Below are 22,287 nucleotides of genomic sequence, written 5' to 3'. Positions count from 1 at the left end.
TGAAAGCATCAATTCTTCAGCACTCAGCCTTTTTTTAATGATACATACAAGACTCTTGGAATCTGTCACTGTTGCCACTTTTTCCCCTTCTATTTGCTGTAAGTGATGGGACCAGATGCTATGATCTTAGTCTTTTTGAGTGTTGAGTTTTAAGCTAACTTTTTCACTCTCCTCTTTCATCCTCATCAAGAGGCACTTTCTTGAGAAAGTGAAGATTCCTCTTCGCTTTCTGCCATTAGAGTGGTATCATCTGCATATCTGTTGTTAATATTTCTCCCAGCAATCTTGATTCCTATTTATGACTGATCCAGCCCAGCATTTCTCATGATGTACTCTGCGTATGATTTAAATAAGCAGGGTGGCAATATACAGCCTTGACGTACTCCTTTCCCACTTTTGAACCAGTGTGTTGTTCCATGTCTGGTTCTAACGTTGCTTCTTTAGTTGCATACAGTTTTCTCAGGAGTCAGGTAATGTGGTCTTGTATTCCCATCTCTTTAAAAATTTTCCATAGTTTGTTATCCACACGGTCAAAGGCTTTAACATAGTCAATGAAGCAGAAATAGATGTATTTCTGGAATTTCCTTGCTTTCTCTATGATCCAACAAATGTTGGCAACTTAATCTCTGGTTCCTTTGCCTTTTCTAAACCCAGCTTGTAAATCTGGAAGTTCTCAGTTCACATACTGCTGAAGCCTAGCTTGAAGGATTTTGAGCATAACCTACTAGCACATGAATAATAGCTGAAATATCTGTTAGAAGCAGTAAAGAATGGAATCAATAAAGCAGAAATTCAAAGCATAGTTAGGACAAATTGAAGAACAGTATAGAATGAGGGGTGATAAAAACCTAAGACCCTTATAGAACATGGAGTGAGGCAGATAGGAGGCCACTTCACAGGGACCTTTGAGTCTTTGGTTGGCAGTTTAGATTTGAATTAGTCATCAGGTAAAATAACACACACACACAGCACTGCAAGCTGTTGACTTATATCTTACCTTGATAAACATGGTTATTTACATGAAGATTATTCTGATAGTTGTTTTTAGAACTATTAATGGAGAACATGAATGTAGATACCAGATCTTCAGAGAAGTAGAGTCCATGGGTTAGGTTATGAAGCCAGGGAAAGAGTTTGGTGATTTTGCAAGTGAGGAATGATGCAAGCAGGTTTCAAATGCTGGGGACAGTAAATCAGCACAACTCAGTACCTTCCCAATACAGAGTTAAAAGAGTGAAAATTTCTACTTCTGGGATTTGAGAGAAGCCCATTGTAAATACATTAAAAACAAATAGAGTTAACAAAGCCTGTTGGAAATAAAGGGAGACTTTCAACCAGACTGAGGTGTGTCTGTGTGCGAACATGCACTCCTTCATGTGTGTGTACATGTGTGTAAAGAAACCGTGGACAGTTATCTAACTGAAAATGAACTTAAACTGTGCTTGTATTATTGCTTTGATATTAACATGCCTCAGAGTAATACATGCCGTAAAGTACATATACTTCTAATTATACAGCCTTGTCCTGTACTGTGCTTGAATCAACCTACTGTAGAATGTTATTTTCTGTGCTTTATTTGCAAGTTAACATTTTAATAATTATCATAAATAGTTACCTGATTTGCATATTCTGGTTCATAATCCAACTGTTCTGTGGATCAACCACAGTTCTCTCATTATTCATGCCAAGGCTTCTATATTAGTCTGAATAATCTATCCTAGACTGCATTTCTGTTTCCAGTTCTCAGAGCTTTTTATAACTCAAAGTTATAGTGCTCTTTTAATCCAAAGATTGAATCATACATGTGCTAGTACAGTAATCTCTTTGACCTACTCTTAGATTGAAGCTTTTATTATTATATGATTATCAGTGTTTCTGTGTAGTATTCTTTTATTTAGATTTCATAGCCATATGAGTTAGATATTCAAGTAGTAGTTAAGCAGTCCCTCATCTTTTATCTTTTTAGAGTATTTAAGTAAAATGAAACTGTAGGACATATGCACTGAAAACTAAAAAAAAAATAAATAAAACATTACTTTTCAAGAGTCAGATTATAAATCTATGTAAAACAGGTCACATAGTAGAAATGGTCATATTGGAGAGGCAGAGTGACTGAGTGACCGGATTAGGAACTTGGCTGTAATGTAACTAATGAAAGTGGAATACCTAGAGAATAAATTAATCTTTGACAAGGAAGGTCAGCTGGAAATGCAAATTAATAAACATTAGTGATAACCATTTGAGCATTAGCTACAGAAGGAGCAGTTGTTTCAGACAATCATAATGTTCTCTGTAGTTATCCCTAGAGATGTGGAAGGATGCATGTATCAAGTTAGAAGACTTTGAAGCCATTAAAATTAGAGTCTGATCTCCTTTTATAAAACTGTGGTGTTTCCTTATCAACTAATGTTCCGAAACCTTGACTTCTGAGGAACTCTTTCTTACGTTTAGAGACTATAGTGGTTAGAATGTCACACATATCTGATTCTCCTCACAGATTTCTTTTTTTGACTCCACATAGAACACATTCATTAATTGGCTTATATACTTTTAATTTCTTATATGAACAGAGTTGGCTTGAAGTATCTGTCTCCAGTAAAATCTGAGGTACTGAAATGTAGCCTCTAGGGTTTAAGACAGTGCTTACCACCAGAGTGGTAAAGGTACAAATATGAACACACCACGTTACGTAATGGCTGCCCTCAATTCCATGCAATATAGTCCCATAATATAATGTGATATAATAAATGTATCCTACTAGATTTTTTATCCTATCATTGTCTACTATTTGCTATAAATTTATAGGACTAATTTTGCAAGGAAAACTCTATTTTTCCAAGGCATTATGCCTTCAATTCATCTGTGTGTTAGCCATAAAGAGTGATCCTTAATCACTTTTCCATGCCTTAACATTCTCCTTAAGCACATGTAATGCGACTTTCAGTGCAGAGTTAAGAGATAAAGTTTTTATCTTCTTCATATGCATATTCTCTATAGCATCACACAATGTCTTTTAAATTGTTTGAATTAAACTGTAATGTTTATTTGACGCTAGCTACACATAAATATAATCATGAACTTGTGTGTGCTTAGTCGCTTAGTTGTGTCCAACTCTTTGCGACCCCATGGACCGGCCTGCCAGGCTCCTCTGTCCGTGGAGGTTCTCCAGGCAAGAATACTGGAGTCAGTCGCCATGCCCTCCTCCGAGGGATCTTCCCGACCCAGGGATCAAACCCAGGTTTCCCTTGTTGCAGGTGGATTCTTCACCGTCTGAGCCACCAGGGAAGCCTGAGAATACTGGAGTGGATAACCTATGCTTTCTCATGGGAATTTCCCGACCCAGGAATTGAACTGGGGTCTCCTGCATTGAAGGTGGATTTTTTACCAACTGAGCTACTAGGGAAGCCCAATCACGACCTTAAGGTTAGAAATTTGGTCAGCTTGTCTTGGTGAGACATTTGGTATGGCAAACTTTAGTTAGCTGCTTAACTTCGGCCAGATGAAGGCATCAGCTTTGACCCACTGCCTGCAAAGTAGTAAGCTTCATGTGCGCATTTGATGAATGTGTGAGCTTAAGTGGAAAGTTATGATGGTACGCTTCTACACATAATGTGTAGAATTAAATAGGAATAGTTTGCGTGATTTCTGTTTCCTGACCAGGATTATAGAAAGCTGGAAATAATCACTTCTAAACTTACAATAGTAGAAAGCCGGCCTGATGGCAGGTTCACTGCTTTTCTTGAACCCACTGAGTGCTGAAGTTGGAAGGGAATGAACTGGTCCAGAATCTAGAGGGAGACAAATACCTTTCGCTTGCAGATGGAAGCAAGATACAGCAGACACCTATAGAAAGAGTTAAGCTAACATGATTGTTGGATTGTGGAGGTCGAGGTTGTGCTGGTGAGAAAAATTGAGCTGGGAGGTGGGGGGTGGGGTGCACAGAAATAGAACTGCGCACCCTCTTGTGTAGATTTTTCTTCAAGAATCCCATCAGGCAATCAAACAATATTTCCCCTTGTGGTGAAAAACTGTATTAGGAAATTCAGCAGCCTAATAAGAGGCACTGAAACTCCAATACTTTGGCCACCTGATGCGAAGAACTGTCTCATTGGAAAAGACCCTGATTCTGGGAAAGATTGAAGGCAGGAGGAGAAGGGGACGGCAGAGGATGAGATGGCTGGATGGCATCACCGACTCAATGGACATGAGTTTGAGTAAACTCCGGGAGTTGGTGATAGACAGGGAGGCCTGGTGTGCTGCAGTCCATGGGGTCGCAAAGAGTTGGACACAACTGAGCGACTGAACTGAACAAGAGGAAGAGGCACAGTAAACTCCAGCTGGACTCTTCTCCATCTTTTCTCTTATCAAGCAAAAATATATTCTGTTGGGGGACCTGCAGTAATTACTGTTGCCTTAAGGGACAGTTGGAATCCCTTTGCAGCCTGGGATTTGGGATTGGGGAAAAAATAAACCTCATCCTTGAGAGGATGGGCAGGAGCATCTATTGGAACCAAAACTCTACCAGGTGAGGGGGAGGATCACTGATAATGCATCGGGATGTTCCCACTGGTCCAGTGGTTAAGACTCTGCTTCCACTGCAGGGGCCTGGGTTTGATCCCTGGTCAGGGAAGTTCCACATTCTGTGCAGTGCAGGCAAGAAACAAAACAACACAAAAATACACACTGCCCTGGGAGCTAGAGACATGTGCTCACTTAAGACTAAGACCTAATCAGAAGATCAAAGAACAGTCTCCCCCGTTGTTCACTCCCTGCTGCCAGGATAACACCTGTCAAATGATAAGTAACTTGCAAGAGACAGACCTTTTTGGATCATGAAGATTTAAGGCTAAATAAGGAGCAAGTGTGAGAATGAAAAAAAAAAACTTTAGCAAACTAAATTCTCCATCTCTTAACACAATGTGCTCTGTATAAGAGTTTGCAGCCTTTGGCTCTCAAGCATAACCACAGCAACTACAAAGTTTATACCTAGCTCAACTCCTAATTCAGTTCACTTCAGTTGCTCAGTCATGTCCAACTCTTTGCGATGCCATGAACTGCAGCACGCCAGGCCTCCCTGTCCATCACCAACTCCCTGAGTTTACCCAAACCCATGTCCATTGAGTCGGTGATGCCATCTAACCATCTCATCCTCTGTCGTCCCCTTCTCCTCCTGCCTTCAATCTTTCCCAGTATCAGGGTTTTTTCAAATGAGTCATCCTTTCACATCAGGTGGCCAAAGTATTGGAGTTTCAGCTTCAGCACCAGACCTTCCAATGAATATTCAGGACTGACCTCCTTTAGGATGGACTGGTTGGATCTCCTTACAGTCCAAGGGTCTCTCAAAAGTCTTCTCCAACACCACAGTTCAAAAGCATCAATTCTTCGGCGCTCAGCTTTCTTCGTAGTCCAACTCTCACAAGTCCTTATTAAGTTAACTCAAACCCCTGTGCTAAAGTTCTAGTAGAAGGAAGTTTTGCTCCTTTCTAAGCATAAAAACTACCTTAATCTCTACTAGTGATATGCTTGATAACATGTGAACAAAGATCTTAAACAAAACAATAAAAAGAGAAATGAAGAGGGATATGGGACTCAGCCCCCCCCCCCCCCGCCCCAATACCATTCGAGACACACAGGGCTAATAACAGTTAGACACAACTATTACATAGGGTTGGCACAATCTCATAAAGAAATTTAAATAACTGTGAATTATATGTTAATGGCTCTAATGGAAAAGCCAGTCAGCAAGCAAAATCAGATCATTTTAGCAGAGATGAAAATTTTATCAAGGAATGGAATTGAAAATCAAGACATATAAAAAAGGCAACAGAGATAGAGAATGCCTGTAACAAGGGTCATCAACAGAGCTGACGAAGACAAATAAGAATCAATAAACTGTAAAATATGTCAATTGGGGGTTATTCAAATTGAAACATAAAGAGAAACATGAATTAAAACACTCAGGAAGCGTGAGACAAAATCAGATGGGACATGCAGCTGGAATCCCAGTAGAAGAGAGGTTCAGAAGAAATGTTTAAAGAAGTAATGGTCGATAATTTTTCCAAATTAATGACAGGCACTAAACTACAGATTAAAAAATCTGAGAACACAAACCATAGTAAATATGAGAAAACAAATAAAAATTTCAAATCATAGTTATATTCAAACTGAGAAAAACAAAAGACAAATAATTGAAGGCAACCAGAAAAAATTTGGCATAACCATAACAGAAAACTAATACAAAATTCTTATAGATAAAAGAAGTAGATAAAAATTAGAGCAAATTTCTCATCAAAAATCATGTAAGCTAAAGACCATAGAGTTACACCTTTTATGTGCTAAAAGGACAAACACAACTTCTCACACTAGATTTCTATACCAAATGAAAGATATCTTTGAATTAAATGAAGGAGAAATAAAGACATTTCCAGATAAGCAAAATCCATTGGAATTTATTAGCGATTCAACTATATAAGAAATGTTAAAGGAGCAGATAGGGCAAAGTCACTTGAATCTATACAAAGAAGAGAAAGAGCATTGGGAGTGGAATAAGTAAAAGTAAAATTATTTTTTCTTCTTTTTAACTGCCCTAAAATATGAATGTCTAAATTAGAAATAGTAGCAGTATGTTTTGTATTTACAGAATATGTGAAATTGATACGTGACAACATAACACGAAGGATGAGAGGAAAGAATTGGGAATCTACTGTAGTAAGGTCACGACATTACACATGGCTTATTATAATGTTGTTTGAAAGTAGCTCTAATTGACTAAATATGTAATATAAGCCTAGAGCAGGGGTCAGGAAACACTTTTCTTAAAGGACAGTGTCATATATATATTTAAGGTCATAAAGCATTATAATCTCTCTTTCAAACTTAGAGTGTGAAAGCAACCTTAGTACAAAAACAAATGGGCATGGTTCTGTTTCAGTACAGTTTAACATGCAAAAACATTTGACTGTGCCAGGCCATGGTTTGTCAGCTCCTGCTCTAGAACATTCATTAAAAAAAACAGAAGAATAAATAATAATTCAGTAGAGGATATCAAGTGGAATTATAACATATCCTCAACTGAAAGCATAAAATGAGAGAAAAAGAAAGGATAGATGGAATAAGAACAGATACAAAACAGTAGTTGGGTGGTATATTTTATTTTATCCATATCAGTAATCACATTAATATGTACCATATAAACATAATAGTTAAAAGGCAGACATTGTCAGAAAAGATTTTAAAAAGCAAGAATCAATTATATGCTATCCACAAGATACTCACTTTAAATAAAAAGATGTGGCAGGCTGAATAATGCCTCCACCCAAATATTTTTATTCCCTATTCCCCAGAACCTGTGAATATGATAATTTACATGGCAGGAAGAACTTTGCAGATATTCACATGTTGAGGAACTGAATTCTCTCTGAACACCCGAATGAGCAAGGAGATATTTTTCCCAGGAGCTTCCAATAAGGTACACAGCCCATCTCACACCTTAGTTTTAGCCCAGTGAGGACCTATATTAGAATTCTGACCTACAGAACTGTAGGATAATGCATTTGTGTTGTTTTAATCTGTTAAACTTCTGCTAATTTATTATAAAAATAGTATAGAAAACTAATATAAATGAAATAGGAATATCTAAAGTAGAAGAGTGCAAGGAGAGCCAACCAGTTCATCCTAAAGGAAATCAGTCCTGAATATTCATTGGAAGAACTGATGCTGAAGTTGAAACTCCAGTACTTTGGCCACCTGATGTGAAGAAATGACTCATTGGAAAAAACCCTGATGCTGGGAAAGATTGAAGGTGGGAGGAGAAGGGGACGACAGAGAATGAGATGGTTGGATGGCATCATTGACTCAATGGACATGAGTTTGGGTAGGCTCGGGGGGTTGGTGATGGACAGGGAGGCCTGGTGTGCTGCTGTCCTTGGGGTCGCAAAGAGTCGGACACGATGGAGTGCCTGAACCGAACTGAACTGAAAGGAAAAGAAAAGGAAATGCAAAAAGTTATACTTTGAAAACACAGAGCTACAGTAGCTATTAATGTCAGACTAAGCAGATATCAGAATGAAGATTATTGTTAGTAATAAAAAGGGTCATTACATGTGATTGTGTCTGGCTTATGTCACGGAATGTTTCTGGGGTCCAACCATGTTGGTGGTGTTCAGTTGCTCAGTTGTGTCTAACTCTCTGTGACCCCATGGACTGCAGCACGCCAGGCTTCCCTGTCCTTCACTATCTCCCAGAGCTTTCTCAAACTCATGTCCATTGAGTCAGTGATGCCATCCAACCATCTCATCCTCTGTCGTCCCCTTCTCCTCCCATCTTTAATCGTTCCCAGTATCAGGGTCTTTTCCAATGAGTCAGTTCTTTGCATCAGGTGGCCAAAGTTTTGGAGCTTCAGCTTCAGCATCAGTCCTTCCAGTGAATATTCAGGGTTGATCTCCTTTAGGATTGATTGGTTTCATTTCCTTGCAGTGCAAGGGACTATTAGAGTCTTTTCCAACACCACAGTTGAGACACATCAGTTCTTTGGTGCTCACTGTTCTTTATGATTCAACTGTCACATCCGTACATGACTACTGAAAAAACCATAGCTTTGACTAGATGGAACTTTGTCAGCAAAGTGATGTCTCTGCTTTTTAATATGCTGTTTTGGTTTGTCATTGCTTTGTTTTCGAGGAGCAAGCGTATTTTAATTTCATCTCTGTAGTCACCATCTGCAGTGATTTTGGAGCCCGAGAAAATAAAGTCTGTCACTTTTGCATTTTTTTTCCATCTATTTCCATGAAGTGATGGGACTGGATACCATTATCTCAGTTTTTTGAATGTTGAACTTTAAGCCAGCTTTTTCACTCTCTTTTTCACCTACATCAAGAGGTGCTTTAGTTCCTCTTCACTTTCTACCATAAGGGTGGTGTCACCTGCATATCTGAGGTTTTTGATATTTCCCCCAGAAATCTTGATTCCAGCTTGTGATCATCCAGCCTGGCACTTTGCATGATGTGCTCTGCATATAAGTTAAAGAAGCACAGTGACATTGCACAGCCTTAATATACTCCTTTCCCAATTTTGAATCATTCCGTTGTTTATGTCTGGTTCTAACTGTTGCTTCTTGACCTGCGTACATGTTTATCAAGAGGTAGGTAAGGTGGTCTGATATTCTCATCTCTTGAAGAATTTCCCACAGCTTGTTGTGATCCACACAGTCAAAGGCTTTAGTGTAATCAATGAAACAGAAGTAGAAAGTAGCTTATAAAAATAATCTTATTAATAACCAAAGTAAGATAATTATATATGGAAATAAAATGTTAGGAACACATTTATTTACTATTCCACCAAAGAAATAATTTCAAATTATTTCAGAGGATTCAGTTTTCAAATCTTCATTTAGACTACCTTAGAATTAAGTATATAGGTGTCTCTCTCTTTAATCAGGTTATCCTATGATCTGTTTCCTAACTGACCTCTTAGCTTCCTTCTTGCCCCTCTCGCCATTATTTAGTCTTCACATAGCAGCTAAAATAATGATTTCCAAAGGTGAGGTGGATAGTCTCTCTTATCATTTTGATGGTGGCTTCTCATTGTGCCTCTAAAGTCTCGCTCCCTCCTCCCTTCCCCGAGCTTTCTGGCTCCTCCTCTTTCAGTTGGGGGACTGTTCCTGTCTCAAGTGCCATTGTACACAGCAGGTTGTGTAACTTTATTCTGTGACATGTTTGAAGTTGTCAATGCACGTTGCTTTGACTGTCCCTCTTTGCTGAACTGTCAGCAACCCCCAGATGTCAGGAGTAGGTTTTGAGCTTCTGCTTACCACTGTATCACTAGTGCTAAAATGTAATAGGACCTTAACAAGTGATCATAGCAAAAACTTTTTCAATTAGAGAAGCTACCCTGTGATCCAGGTGTCAAGTAAAAGTTTGAATTACTACATAAATACATGTATTGACTAGGCCCATTTGCCATTTGTCTAGATAACTACATGGTTGGATAAAATGATCAATAAATAACGGCTTTGAATGATGTATTTAATACTCTACAAGCATAGTTGAATTTGGTATGTTACACATTTCCTAGCAAATTTAAAGGAGTCACCATTTAAAAAATATTCCTAGTTATTATGTAAGGTTAAGAAATTATCTCCTCTAATAAGTAGACTTTATCATAAAATGATAAACAGAAATCAGTTTTAATATTTAAAATTTTTCTTTAAAGTGAGATTTTAGTACAATTATTTAAATAACTTATGAAATAGAAGAGTTTTATGGATCAGTTGGCCTTCCCATGTGGCACTAGTGGTTAAAAAAAAGACCTTCCTGCCAATGCAGGAGATGTCAGAGACATGAGTTTGATCTCTGGGTCGGGAAGATTCCCTGGGGGAAATCTGGAGAGCAACCCTATCCAATATTGTTGCCTGGAGAATCCCATGGAGAGAGGAGCCTGGCGGGCCACAGTCCATACTGCCACAGAGTGGGACACCGCTGAAGCGACTTAGCACACATGCATCTGTCAGTTAAAATATTTTTGAATTTTTTACTTTGAAGGAAATGGTAAACACTTGATATTGTATTTGAAGATTTAGATTACTAGATTTAATGTGATTTAGTTTAGCAAATTGTTTTAAAAAATAAAGATAGGTTTGAGAATGTTTACCCTCGGTTCTTTGCCTGAGCTTTGGGACTTTGTAGTTAAAGTGCCCATTATGCTTTTTAAGTAGATCTTTGGTATAAGAACTTGTTCAGTTAGCTGTCTTTTAAAAGATATATTAATGATTTACATAGTTTGTGGATGGTAATTTATATCCTTCAAATAGCTCCACTTTAGTTTTTTATACCAAAAAGGGAGATATTTAATATTAAGTATCTTATTTTAAGTACATGAGATTAATGGTGTCTTTACATTTTATGAGGTCATGTCCACTTGATGTCAAAAGGTTCTAACACTGATTGTAATCAATAGTAAAAATGAGAATTGCTGAAAGAAATTTGTTGTGTATACAAAGATATTTCATTTTTTATACATTGAAGAGAAGAATATTTAAAATACATATTTTTATAGTTATTATTTGAAAGATTTAAGTGAAATAGAACTTCAACAGCAAATGTACTCTAGCAAATAATATGTAAATGACTTTTGCTGTATTATTTACGCACTGAACAGGTAATTTGATTTCAGTTTTAGAACTCCTTTTGTGTCAGTTAGATCATCTTTGAAAAGCTACTGTCTTTGTTTATTTTTAAAAAATAAAATAGGTGTTTCATTAAAACTTGTGTTAGAACTAGTAGCAAATTTAAAAATGTTGGTCAGAATTTAAACCAAGTCATTATTTGTATTTTTATTAAGGAAAAATATAGCAAAGGACAAAGTGTAGAGTAATCGTCTTTGGCCTTGATAGTCTTTGCACATTATAAACTTGGAAAAATATTTTCAAGTATTCTTTGTCAGCACATTTGCTTTTAAGGAAGCTCTTTTTAAAATCTGTTTTGTGTTTATCTGCTTACTAGAAATGTATTTTGTAATTGTCTAAATTACAGCATTGGCATTAATTGTGTAACTCTTCTGTAGGAAGATGCTTTTGAAGCCTAGGTGGTCTACAAGGGGACCACGTGGGCCAATAGCAGTGCTCTGCTGGGCATTCCCACTGTGCACCCTCCCTAATAATCACTTCATGGAACTGAGAACACAGTGTAATGTGCAGAATTAGCATACCTCAAAGCAGTCCTCTGCTACTGCTGAAAATGTGATCAAATTTGTGTCTTATTGATAGCTGATAGTAAATGAAGATACGTGAGACGCAGTCCCTATTTGAGATAAATTAAATTGCCTTCTGTTAGAGATTATTACTCTAGCACAGTAGAAGTTTATTTTTTTACTAGGAAAGACTTTTGTACCGTCATAGTAATCTAGGAAACCTTTGAAAATAAAGGATGTTGGATCCCACTCACGGTTCTCTCAGGCTTGTCCATTTTTCAGTCTTTTTCTCTCCCACAGACACAGCGTATATACACACAGATAAACACCCTAAGTACCTGCCCCAGATGAGCTGGGTTAGCAGCATGCTCATGAGTGTGGTCAGGCCTGGTCTTTCCTTCCTTTCTTTACTGTAGATGCGGATGGTAGGACCCACAGAGGTTAATTTTGCACTGGAGTTCTCTTCACTCGATTCATTCCTGCTCTGCTTTGTTTTTTTTCTGAAACACCAAGCAGCTTTGAGTCCATGGAATGCCTGAAGAGACAGTATGCCTGGAAATGACAATGATAAAAAATAAAGATATTAGCATTTGAGTGTTATTACATGTTAATTTAAATTCTGCAGTTATCCTTGTGATTATCTTTAGAATTAGGCCTTGTTTCAGTTCAGTCTTAGTATCTAATGAATTCTTCTTAAAGCTTATTTTATTCTGATACATGTATAGTATTGTATGGGGTTCCTTGGTGGCTCAGTGCTTGCCAATATAGGAGCCACAGGTTTGATCCCTGGGTCAGGAAGATCCCCTGGAGAAGGAAATGGCAACCCACTCCAGTCTTCTTGCCTAGGAAACCCCGTGGACAGAGGGGCCTGGTGGGCTGTATAGTCCATGGGATCACAAAGAGTCAGACAGGACTGAGCAGCTATAGGACAACGGTAACACTGTACGCTATACTCTATGTGATAGCTTCAGTGTGTTACTAGATTGACCGTGGTTTTAGCTCTTTATCTATCTGCATTTCATCAGTACCAAGAGACATTTATATGTATTCAGCTCATGCATTAGATAACTTATATTCAAGGCTCTAACTTTACTTAATTTTACTGTTTCTCCACTCTCAGTGTTTGGTATTATCATCAGGAAGGATAGTAAAAGAATACCACAAATGTTGCATAGTTGTATAATTCATAGAATAAACTTTTGTTATAAATTTTATCAGAAATAAAGCTTTTTAATTACTCAGAAGAGCTGTAATTTCCAGTTATTTAAATTATGAATGTTTATTCTCTTTGTATAGAACTACTAGACTTCTCCTTTTATTCCTTCACTGGATACAGTATTTTCAACACACTCACTGATAAAAGCATCCATAAAAGGACAGCTAACACTCACTGAGGTTTTAGGTTGTGCCGCATGCTATGCTAAGCCCTTCACTTGCACTCATCTCGTCTTCATAACGACATTCTGTGGTGTGAACTGTTATCATCTTCATTTTATAGACAAGGAAACTGTAATATTGAAGTTAAGTTAGAGGGAAAATAAATGGTGGAGCATGTCCTCAGGTCTTTCCTGCCAGAGCTTTAGCTCTCAGTCTTGATGTTTTAATACTGCTCCTTCAAAATTTCGTTAAATTGAATGTGACCGTTTGATTTTACCATTCATTGTTTTTCCCCCTGGAAGTTGCTTTAAAGTTTAATCAGATATCACCATCAGTGTTTTTTTATAAAAGATTTTTACAACCACTGTGTTCATACAGATCCTACCTACATATTTATTTCTTTGTCTTTCTGCTTTTAGACACTCATATTTGCATTTATTATACTTAAGAATTTTCCAGTTTTTTTAGTAGTTGACTTCTAGCCTTATTCCTTTGTAGTTAGACAAGATACTTTGTATGAATTCAGTCTTTTTGACTATATTGAAACTTGTGTTATGAATTAACATACAGTATTTCCTGGACAGTGTTCCATGTACACTTGAGAAGATTCTGTATTCTGTAGTTGGCTAGAGTGTTTTATGTGTCTGTTAGGTCTACTTGATTTACAGTCTTGTTCAAGTCCTGCATTTCCTCATATTTCCTTGATCCCCTGTCTAAATGTTACGTCAACTTTTATTGTAGACCTGTTTCTCCCTTCAGTTCTATCACTGTTTGCTTCATATATTTCCATGTTCTCTTGTTTGGAGCGTACATGTTGTAATTGTTATATCTTCTTCATGGTTTGATCCTTTCATCAATATATAATGTCCTTCTTTGTCTAACAGTTTTCTTGTCTGTTGTAACAGCCTATTTTGTCTAATACTAGTATAGCCAAATATCTCTCTCTCTTTTTTTTTCTTTTGGTTATTTTTACGTGAAATATCTTTTCTATCCTTTTACTTTGGTTCTTAAATGAGTCTCTTGTAGACAACATATAATTACATTGTGACTTTTCTAAATGCGTATTTTTCTAATCTCTGCCTTTTGAATGCAATTTTTATCTGCTTACATTTAAGGTAACTGCTGACAAAAAGAACTTCTGTCATTTTGCTGTTATTTTTCTGTATGTTTTATATCTTATTTCCTCTCATTTCCTCCATTACTTTTTTGTGTGTTTGGTTGTATTTTTTTGTTTTTGTTTTGTAGTGACCATTTTTTGTTCCCTTCTTATTCCTGTTGTGTAACTTTTTATATACATTCTTTGTGACTATCACAGGGGTCACACTTAAATCCTAAATTTTTAAAAATCAACTTCAAATTGATAACTCTGTAGCATACAAAATATGTGCTGCTATATTGCTCTTTTTCCCTTTTTATGTTTTGTGATAAATTATTTTTATACATTGTTGCTTAGTTGTATCAATTTACAATTATTTTTATCCATTTATTTTTTTATATCCTGTAGGAAACCAAGTGTGACATCACGAATCTTAAATACAATGATACTGGCTTTATATTTGCTCACATGTTTACCTTTACTAGAGATCTTTATTTTTTCTTACAACTTTGAGTTATTTTGGTATTCTTTCCTTTCAACTCGAAAGTTTGCCATTAGCTTTTCTTTTAGTGTATGTCTGGTCTCAGCTTTTGTATTTCTAGAAATGTCTTACAGTCTTCTCATTCATTTTCAAATGAGTATTTTGGTGGATACAAAATTCTTGATTGATAGCCATTTTTTAAAAAGCAATTTAAAATCTATATAGATCATCCTATATCTTTTGGCCTACATGTTTTCTGGTGAGAAATTAACTGTTAATCTTACTGAGGATTCTCTTCTGGGTTATGTTCACCTTTCTTCACTCTTTTTTAAAATTTTTGCTCCTCAGACTCCCTAATTTCAATTGTCCTATGTTCCAATTTGTTATTTCTGTCTTCTGCCTGCTCACACCTGTGGATAAGCCCCTCTAGTGAATTTTTCAGTTGAATTATTGTGCTTTTGAACTTCATAAATTCTATTTCCTTTTATAATTTCTACCTCTCTGTTGATATCATTTTGTTGATTTGTCACATAGCTTTTTTCTTTTTTTTTAGTCCATTTTTTTTTTTTTTTGCTCTTTGAACATCTTTAAGACAGTTGTTTCAAAATCTTAGTCTAGTAAATCCAGTAATTTCTCAGGGATAGTTTCCATCAGTTTATTTTCATTCCATAGATGAGCCATATTTCTTGTTCCTTTGTATGCTTCATGATTTTGTTGTTGTTGACAATGTGATATTTGTACATTATTATTCAAAAATCAGGTTCTCCAGAAATCAGATTCTCTCTTTCTTCTGGGTTTGCTGTTTTCCATGTCCTTGAAGATTACCTTAGTCCATTGATTTAGTTACTCTCCTGGAACATTTTTACTTTTGCAAAGTCTTATTCTTTGACATTGAAGTCTTAGGTTGTGTTCAGTGAGGATTTTGACAGAAATTTTTTGAATGCCAGGAGCTAGAAAAAGAACAACAGAACCCCAAGCCTCTCCTTACCTTTGCAGATGGCTGCTGCTGCAGCAGTCCCCCGTCATCCTCCCAGGCTGGCACCCCTCCTAGTGGTCAGCTTCGGGTAGAAACTTAGGGTTTTCTCAATTTCTCTGTCATCATGCATCTTGCCCTGGGCATGTGTGGAGCGTTCTATACTCCTCTATGTGCACAGGTGCTTTTGAATGTCCTAATTTCTCAAAGAAACTCTTGCCAGTGTTTTCCCCCAGGTCTTGGGTGGTCTGTTTTATGGTTTGGTTGTGATCTTTTGCCCCAGCCATCTGCCGACTCTTAATTTGACCTGCAGTGTGTTCAAGAGCAAACCAAGCCTGACTTTTTTTTTCTTCTTTTTTATTAGTTAGATGAAAAAGGAGATAAACATCTTCAGTCAGTTCTTCAGGTAGTCCCTAACAAGTTAGCATTGATTTACATGGTACTTTGCACTTTCGGTCTTCTCTGCTCCCTCTGGGACCAGGTGCAATTTGCCCACACTGGGAACTAGCTTCCATGTCCACAGCTGCTGCTGATCTAGGATAAGGGTAGACCAAAACCCCACAGAGCTTTCAAGTTGCCTTTTTCTTGACTCTTTGTTCATTTGGTTCTTCTAGATCTTCGACTCTTTCCAAAGTCAATGCAAAATTTGCTCTGACAGTACTTGTTTTCTGATGCTTCTGTTGGAAGATGAGAATTTAGAGCTGTGTATTCTGCCACTGCTGATGTCATTCTCCTCTCTTTTGAAAAAGAAAATTCTGTTTAATATTTAATAGGAATAACAAAAGTATTATCTTCTTAAAATTGTCCACTTAGTGTTACTTATTTCAAATGGTTGCTATGCGTTTGTTTTACATCTGAGTTTCATTATCTAATTTAATAATATGAAAATATTATGTAGGGAACTAAATATGCCTATTGAATCATTAGAATGTAGACAGATTAACAATAGAGAAAATTAATAATTATTAAATAAACAAATTTCCTACATTTATTTGAGCACTAGCTCTTAAACCTAAATGTGTGGTCCTAGATTTTCAGCATAAATAATTGACTTAGCATATTGTTTACTTGATTCTTGAAATAATGTAATATTCTTTGTGGCTACTGTTTTCATAGACAATGCTGTTATTATCCTTTGCCTTAACTGTATATCAACACATGAATATACTTAATTTATACTTAATTTATAGATTTTTTCTGTACTGTTCACTTTGAATGGGATTTTAAATATAAGTAAAACATTTCAGTAGTTATCCTCATTCATTTAAAAAACTCAGAGTTTTAGGTGTTTACACTATTCGTTTATGCCATATTATCCATCATAACTAAAGATGTGGCTACTCATAGCTTTGTTTTCAACTTAGTTTAACCAAATATTTTCCCATTACTATTAATAATTTATCACACACACTTGGTGACATTTCTCTGACAATTCAGAAGTCAGCCTTTTTTAAATTATGTAGTACTTTTCAGAATTCATACCTAGTGTGATATGATACCCTAAAATTTGATTTTTTATGTATAAGCTGAAGGCACAGTTGAGTAGATGTGCTTGTTTATAGCATTATTCTGCTTGCTTTTTATCTTACCAAGTTTGAAATCTTGGTCCTCCCTTACAAAGCAGATGTTTATGTATTATAAGCACTATTGAAATCTATTGTAAACCTTCATTTAGCATGATTTCAACACTGCACAGATACTGTAAATGGTCTTAGCTCAACATGACTGCAATAAAAGCTAAAAAGGAGTCCAAATTTAATTTATTCTATTTTTGAAATTTAAATCATCATTATACATATTATGGTTTTAACAAGTTAGATACATGTATGTTAAGAATTACAAATGGAAAATACTATATGCTCTTTGTATCCTCATTAAAAACATTATAGCTATGAGCATTTTTTTTCAAATCAGGCAACTTTGTTTAATTATGAATGTTGTGAACTCATTTTACAAAGTTACTTACCAATTAATGAGAAATGAATGTGTTATGTAAATTTCAAACTGTAATGGTCACAGGTAATTGATGAACTGTTCCTATAAATATATACATTGTACAATCTTATGCATATATACAGCAACACAAAATTTGTATATTATTTATTGTATATAATTCGTATATTTATTTAAAATTTACTCAATAAATATATCCAGTTTATTTTTTGGTTAGTTTACATTAAATATTGAAAACACTAAAATCACAATTGTATTTTTAAAGTTTAGTCTGTTGTTAAAATTACTTTTCAAGCAAGTGAAAGGAGCTCTTATTTTAAAACACATTTGTTCTGTTAGATCATTTAAAGGTCTTTGTGTGAGAGTACTTTAGTGCATTTTCGTGTCAGCGCGGGTGTGTGTGTCTGTGTGTATGTGTCTGTGAGAGAGAGAGGGAGGGTGGGAGGGAGAGAAGGAAAGATCTGAAAACAATCCATGTATCTTTGTTACAATTACAGCTACCTGACAACTTAGTTCAAGAATCAGAACAGCAAGGAAAAACATCATATTAAACTCTCTTGTGCCCTCTGTTGTTGTTTTTGAGGAACACTACATTTACCTTCCCATGGTTATAATGGCCTTAGATTTATTGAAGTCCCTGATACAATTAATGATAATTTACTATACTTACCTCCAAACTATGTTGACAGAAAAGTAGCATTCGTTTTTAATTCTTAGGTTGTCTTTTTCTTGTGATACAAATATGTTTTTATTGTATAACAGCTTAAATGAAAATTGAACTTTTCTGTTTGTCCTTTGATTTCTCCTAGTTATAACCAGTTTTAAGCTCCTCCAAGTGTTTCACACAAATGAAAATCTGTACCGGATATAGCACACTGTATATGTAATTTTCCAGAATTATAAATCCTGCGTGTTCTTTGTAAACCTTTCGATTGTCAGACAGTTTCTTTCCAAAATAAAAGTCTAGAGTCGTCCATACTAAAATTAAGAATTTATAACTGTAAGGAACAGATGTTTTCATAAACATTTGCTATAATTAATTTCAACTGGAGAATTGAAGGAACAAAGCAGTTTTTCCCACTTCAAAACTTTATTACCTTTTCCCCATGTAGCAAACTCTGAAATCTTTTCTCTAATACTGTTTAGAGAAACAATTGTACTCCTTATTTGGTATGTTTTTGAGAAAGAAAAACTGCTTTTTTTCCTTATTACTATCCTTTGAAGGTTACATTTAATGTGATATATTCATTTCCAAACAGGTATAAAATGAAAAAAACCTTTGTGATGTATTTTGATGAAAAACCTTTGGTGTTTAAAAAACTGAAAATCTCTTATTTGAAGTATTTTATATTTATTATGATAATATAAGCAGAGGGCAAGAATATACTGTTGGTGAGATCTTATGTATTTAAATAATCATAGTCTTTATTTTTGAAGAAGAAAGCTCACATTCTAAATGTATGGTATGGTACTTATTCTATACTGATTGTGGAACGTTTCACAGGAAATGTCTGCAAGCTGTTAATAACATGTGTTGTAGGAAATTTTCACTTAACAAGACGGAGGGAGACTAATTTTCCTTAAATCTTTTTAATTTATTTATGATAATGCTATTAATTTTTTTTCAAAAAGCAAATGAAGTGTGTTGTGACTCATCTTATGGTACCCATGTTTTCAAAGAATTAACAAAATATACTCAACTAGATTGATCTTAAACATTTAAGTGTTTTGGATTATTTTCTTCTATAAAATTTGGCAACATTTCGAATGTTGTAATCATTTTTAAGGTTTTTGTTTAATGAAAAAGAAAAGCCTGAAAGTGTATTTCGAAAAAAATATAGACTTAAAAGTTCAGTAATTGAACCCTGACCACTTTCATTCTTTTAAATAATTTAGGTGCAACAGCAAAGATTTTGAAGAGAACCATCATTTTTGACTTATCTGTCAACTATAAAACATGCAAAGAAAAATAGGCAGCTATCATTAAAATCTCATTTTAGCTTTCAAAAGCCATTAATGAGCAGCATAATCATAGTAGTAGGGTATCTTCAGTGCTATATTCAATTATTTAAAATAATCTCATTTGTAAATGGAAAGCTCTGTAATTACTATTTGACCTAACCAGGACCACTGTGATGATGTTCAGTGATACTTTTCTATGTTCAAGTGGATTAAAAGTATAAATAAAAATTGGATAAATCATTAAATTATTAAGCTTTAAATATCTTAAAAGTGAATATAACCTGATGTTTGAAATTTACATTATAAAACTTAGGAGTATAAAATGTAATCAGATTCTGATCTATTTAATTTGTTTCTAAGAATAAGTGATATATTTAATAGTAGTATCCGTGCTTTCATAAAAACTATACTTTTAAGCATATGTTTAAAATTTTAAGCTAAAATTAAATTTCTTTCAATAATATATATTTTATATTGTAGCAGTTTTTTAAACTTACTTAGCAAATTTATTCTATGATCTTTAAAATGATGGGTATAAATTTGTTCTAATCTGATTTTATGAATATGCTTGTATGGACAAGTTTTTCTCCCTAAAAGTTTGATGTTTTACATGAGGCAGAAATACCTTTAGATGTTGATTTTTTAAACAGGTGAGCTTTTGCCTACAGTGAAAACATGAAGTTTGGGGAAGACTGCTAAGGTGTAGTGACAGCTCTTAGAATGCGTTCTCAGTCACCACCCTTCAGCTCGCGCGTGTCCCTGTGTGCAGACCAGACCCTGGAGAGCAGAGCGGGAGGCCGCCGAGTCTGCTGTGTGCTTGCTCTGCTCAGCTCCTCGCTGGACAGGACACCTTAATAAAAAGCTGCCTTTGGTTTATAAGAAGTGGTGTACAAGTTTTGGTTTTGTGATTCATAGGAAGAAGATGTCTGTATTATACTTCATTTGTCCCTGTTAGTAGTCACTTTGGTGATATTCCTATCCAAGTTACGAGTGGTGGTCTTAGTCTATATTTTAGTGTCAAAATGAAGTTTTTGGTTTAAAGGACTCTGATTACAAAAGTTCTTTGGGGGAGAGATAAGGGAATATTTGTTTTCTGACTCAGTATACTGCGTGGGGCTGTCAGACAGCAGCTTTTCAATTGAAGTGTTCAGGTTTATAATCTCCATTATTTCAGTGTTTTCCTTTTCTTTTCTTTTTCCAGGAGATTCAAATCAAAATGGAAGAAGAACAAGTTCTTTAGACTCTGATGGGACTTTTAATTCCTATAGGTAGGTGATGAATACATAGATATAAAATAAGATAATGTTCAAGATATCTAATCTTAAAGTGAAAGTGAAGTCGCTCAGTCGTGCCTGACTCTTTGTGACCCCATGGACTGTAGCCCACCAGGCTCCTCCGTCCATGGGATTTTCCAGGCAAGAATACTGGAGTGGGTTGCCATTTCCTTCTCCATACCTAATCTTAGAGGCTTCTAATCTTACAATAGTAAGGAACTGTAACCTGTGCTTTAAAAATGTGACAAATGTAAAGAATACTGTGGTATAAGATTTTCCTGCAGACTTATCAAGTAGGTGGAGTTATTGTAAATACCTGTTGTTACCCTAGAGTAGGATGATTAGAATGAACGCCCATGTATGCATGTATTAAACTTCATTGTAATCCATTTTGCTTTTGTTTTTCCAGTGTATCTGTTACAGTACTAAAGGCTTCCTTTGTTTAAGTTTCCTGCTAGTACAGAATGTATAAAATGTAATCCGTGGTTCCATTAAGTGCTGTTGTTAATGTCCTGTTTGGCTCCTTTAACAAAATACCTTATAAATATTGGAGTTACCCAGTCTCTTCTTTGAGTGCTGAAGTGTAATAGAAAGCTTGGAATTGACATATTACATAATGGATAGAATCTTCTATCCAAACATGTTGATCACACCTAAAAAGTAGATGAATTTAAAAGATATTTACTTCTTTATTTATTGGCTGCCCTGTGTGGCTTGTGGGACCTCAGTTCCCCAAGCAGGGATTGAACCTGGGCCCCAGCAGTTTGAAAGGGCAGAATCCTAACCACTAGACCACCAGGGAACTCCCTATAAAAGATATTTAAATAAATGCTCATTTGGTATGTAACTGAGGAATGCTAAGATGATAATACATGTGAAATCTATGGTAGAAGTATCATTTTAGATATAAATACTGTTTAAAAAAACCCAAGACAAAAGGAAAATAAAGATGTATTTCAAAGGATGGAAAATCTATATGTATATATCAATTTTATTGTTGAATTTCACAGCTACTTTTGTAGTTCAGCTAATTATAGTAACATGGACATAAAGTCAAGAGAAATGTATTAATATAAAGGCACAGTGTTATCTTGTAGTTTATTTTGTTCTTGAGTAGTTTGAAGATTAAAGTATCTTAGTATTATTGCATGATAATTGTACTTTGAAAATGAACTCCTAATGCAACTTTGCACAATAAATACTAATGTTGTTAACTAATATAGTTTTAATCAATGCCTGTCAGTGTTGTAATGTTAGGATATTAATTTATTGTTGTAATTAAAAAGGCAAGATAAAAAGCTCAGGTAGTACAGTATATAAAATGAGCTTTTAATAGTTGGCAGGTCAGTGCTGTTATTAAATAGTATTATAGTATTTAAGGTGTGAAATGAATATTTTTCTACTGAGTAGGCAATAGCTCTTACAATATAATGAGCTTACTTGTGAATTTGACACTTGGGTTAAATGGCAGAATTCATAGAAGCAC

General features: G+C 35.4%; 1 protein-coding gene across 3 annotated transcripts in view; it reads left to right on the top strand.

The window, feature by feature from the left end:
* Positions 1 to 22,287, top strand: part of TBC1D5 (TBC1 domain family member 5) — a 566,988-nt gene that overhangs the window by 262,052 nt on the left and 282,649 nt on the right. For all 3 annotated transcript variants that reach the window (XM_043474806.1, XM_043474805.1, XM_043474807.1), the window contains one exon: positions 20,729 to 20,795. In XM_043474806.1, coding sequence (XP_043330741.1) covers positions 20,729 to 20,795 — 67 coding nt within the window. The remainder of the gene's footprint in view (positions 1 to 20,728; positions 20,796 to 22,287) is intronic.

Source organism: Cervus canadensis, chromosome 7 (genome assembly GCF_019320065.1).
Source record: "Cervus canadensis isolate Bull #8, Minnesota chromosome 7, ASM1932006v1, whole genome shotgun sequence".
Lineage (NCBI taxonomy): Eukaryota > Metazoa > Chordata > Mammalia > Artiodactyla > Cervidae > Cervus > Cervus canadensis.
This window is presented reverse-complemented; position numbering and strand designations above follow the sequence as displayed.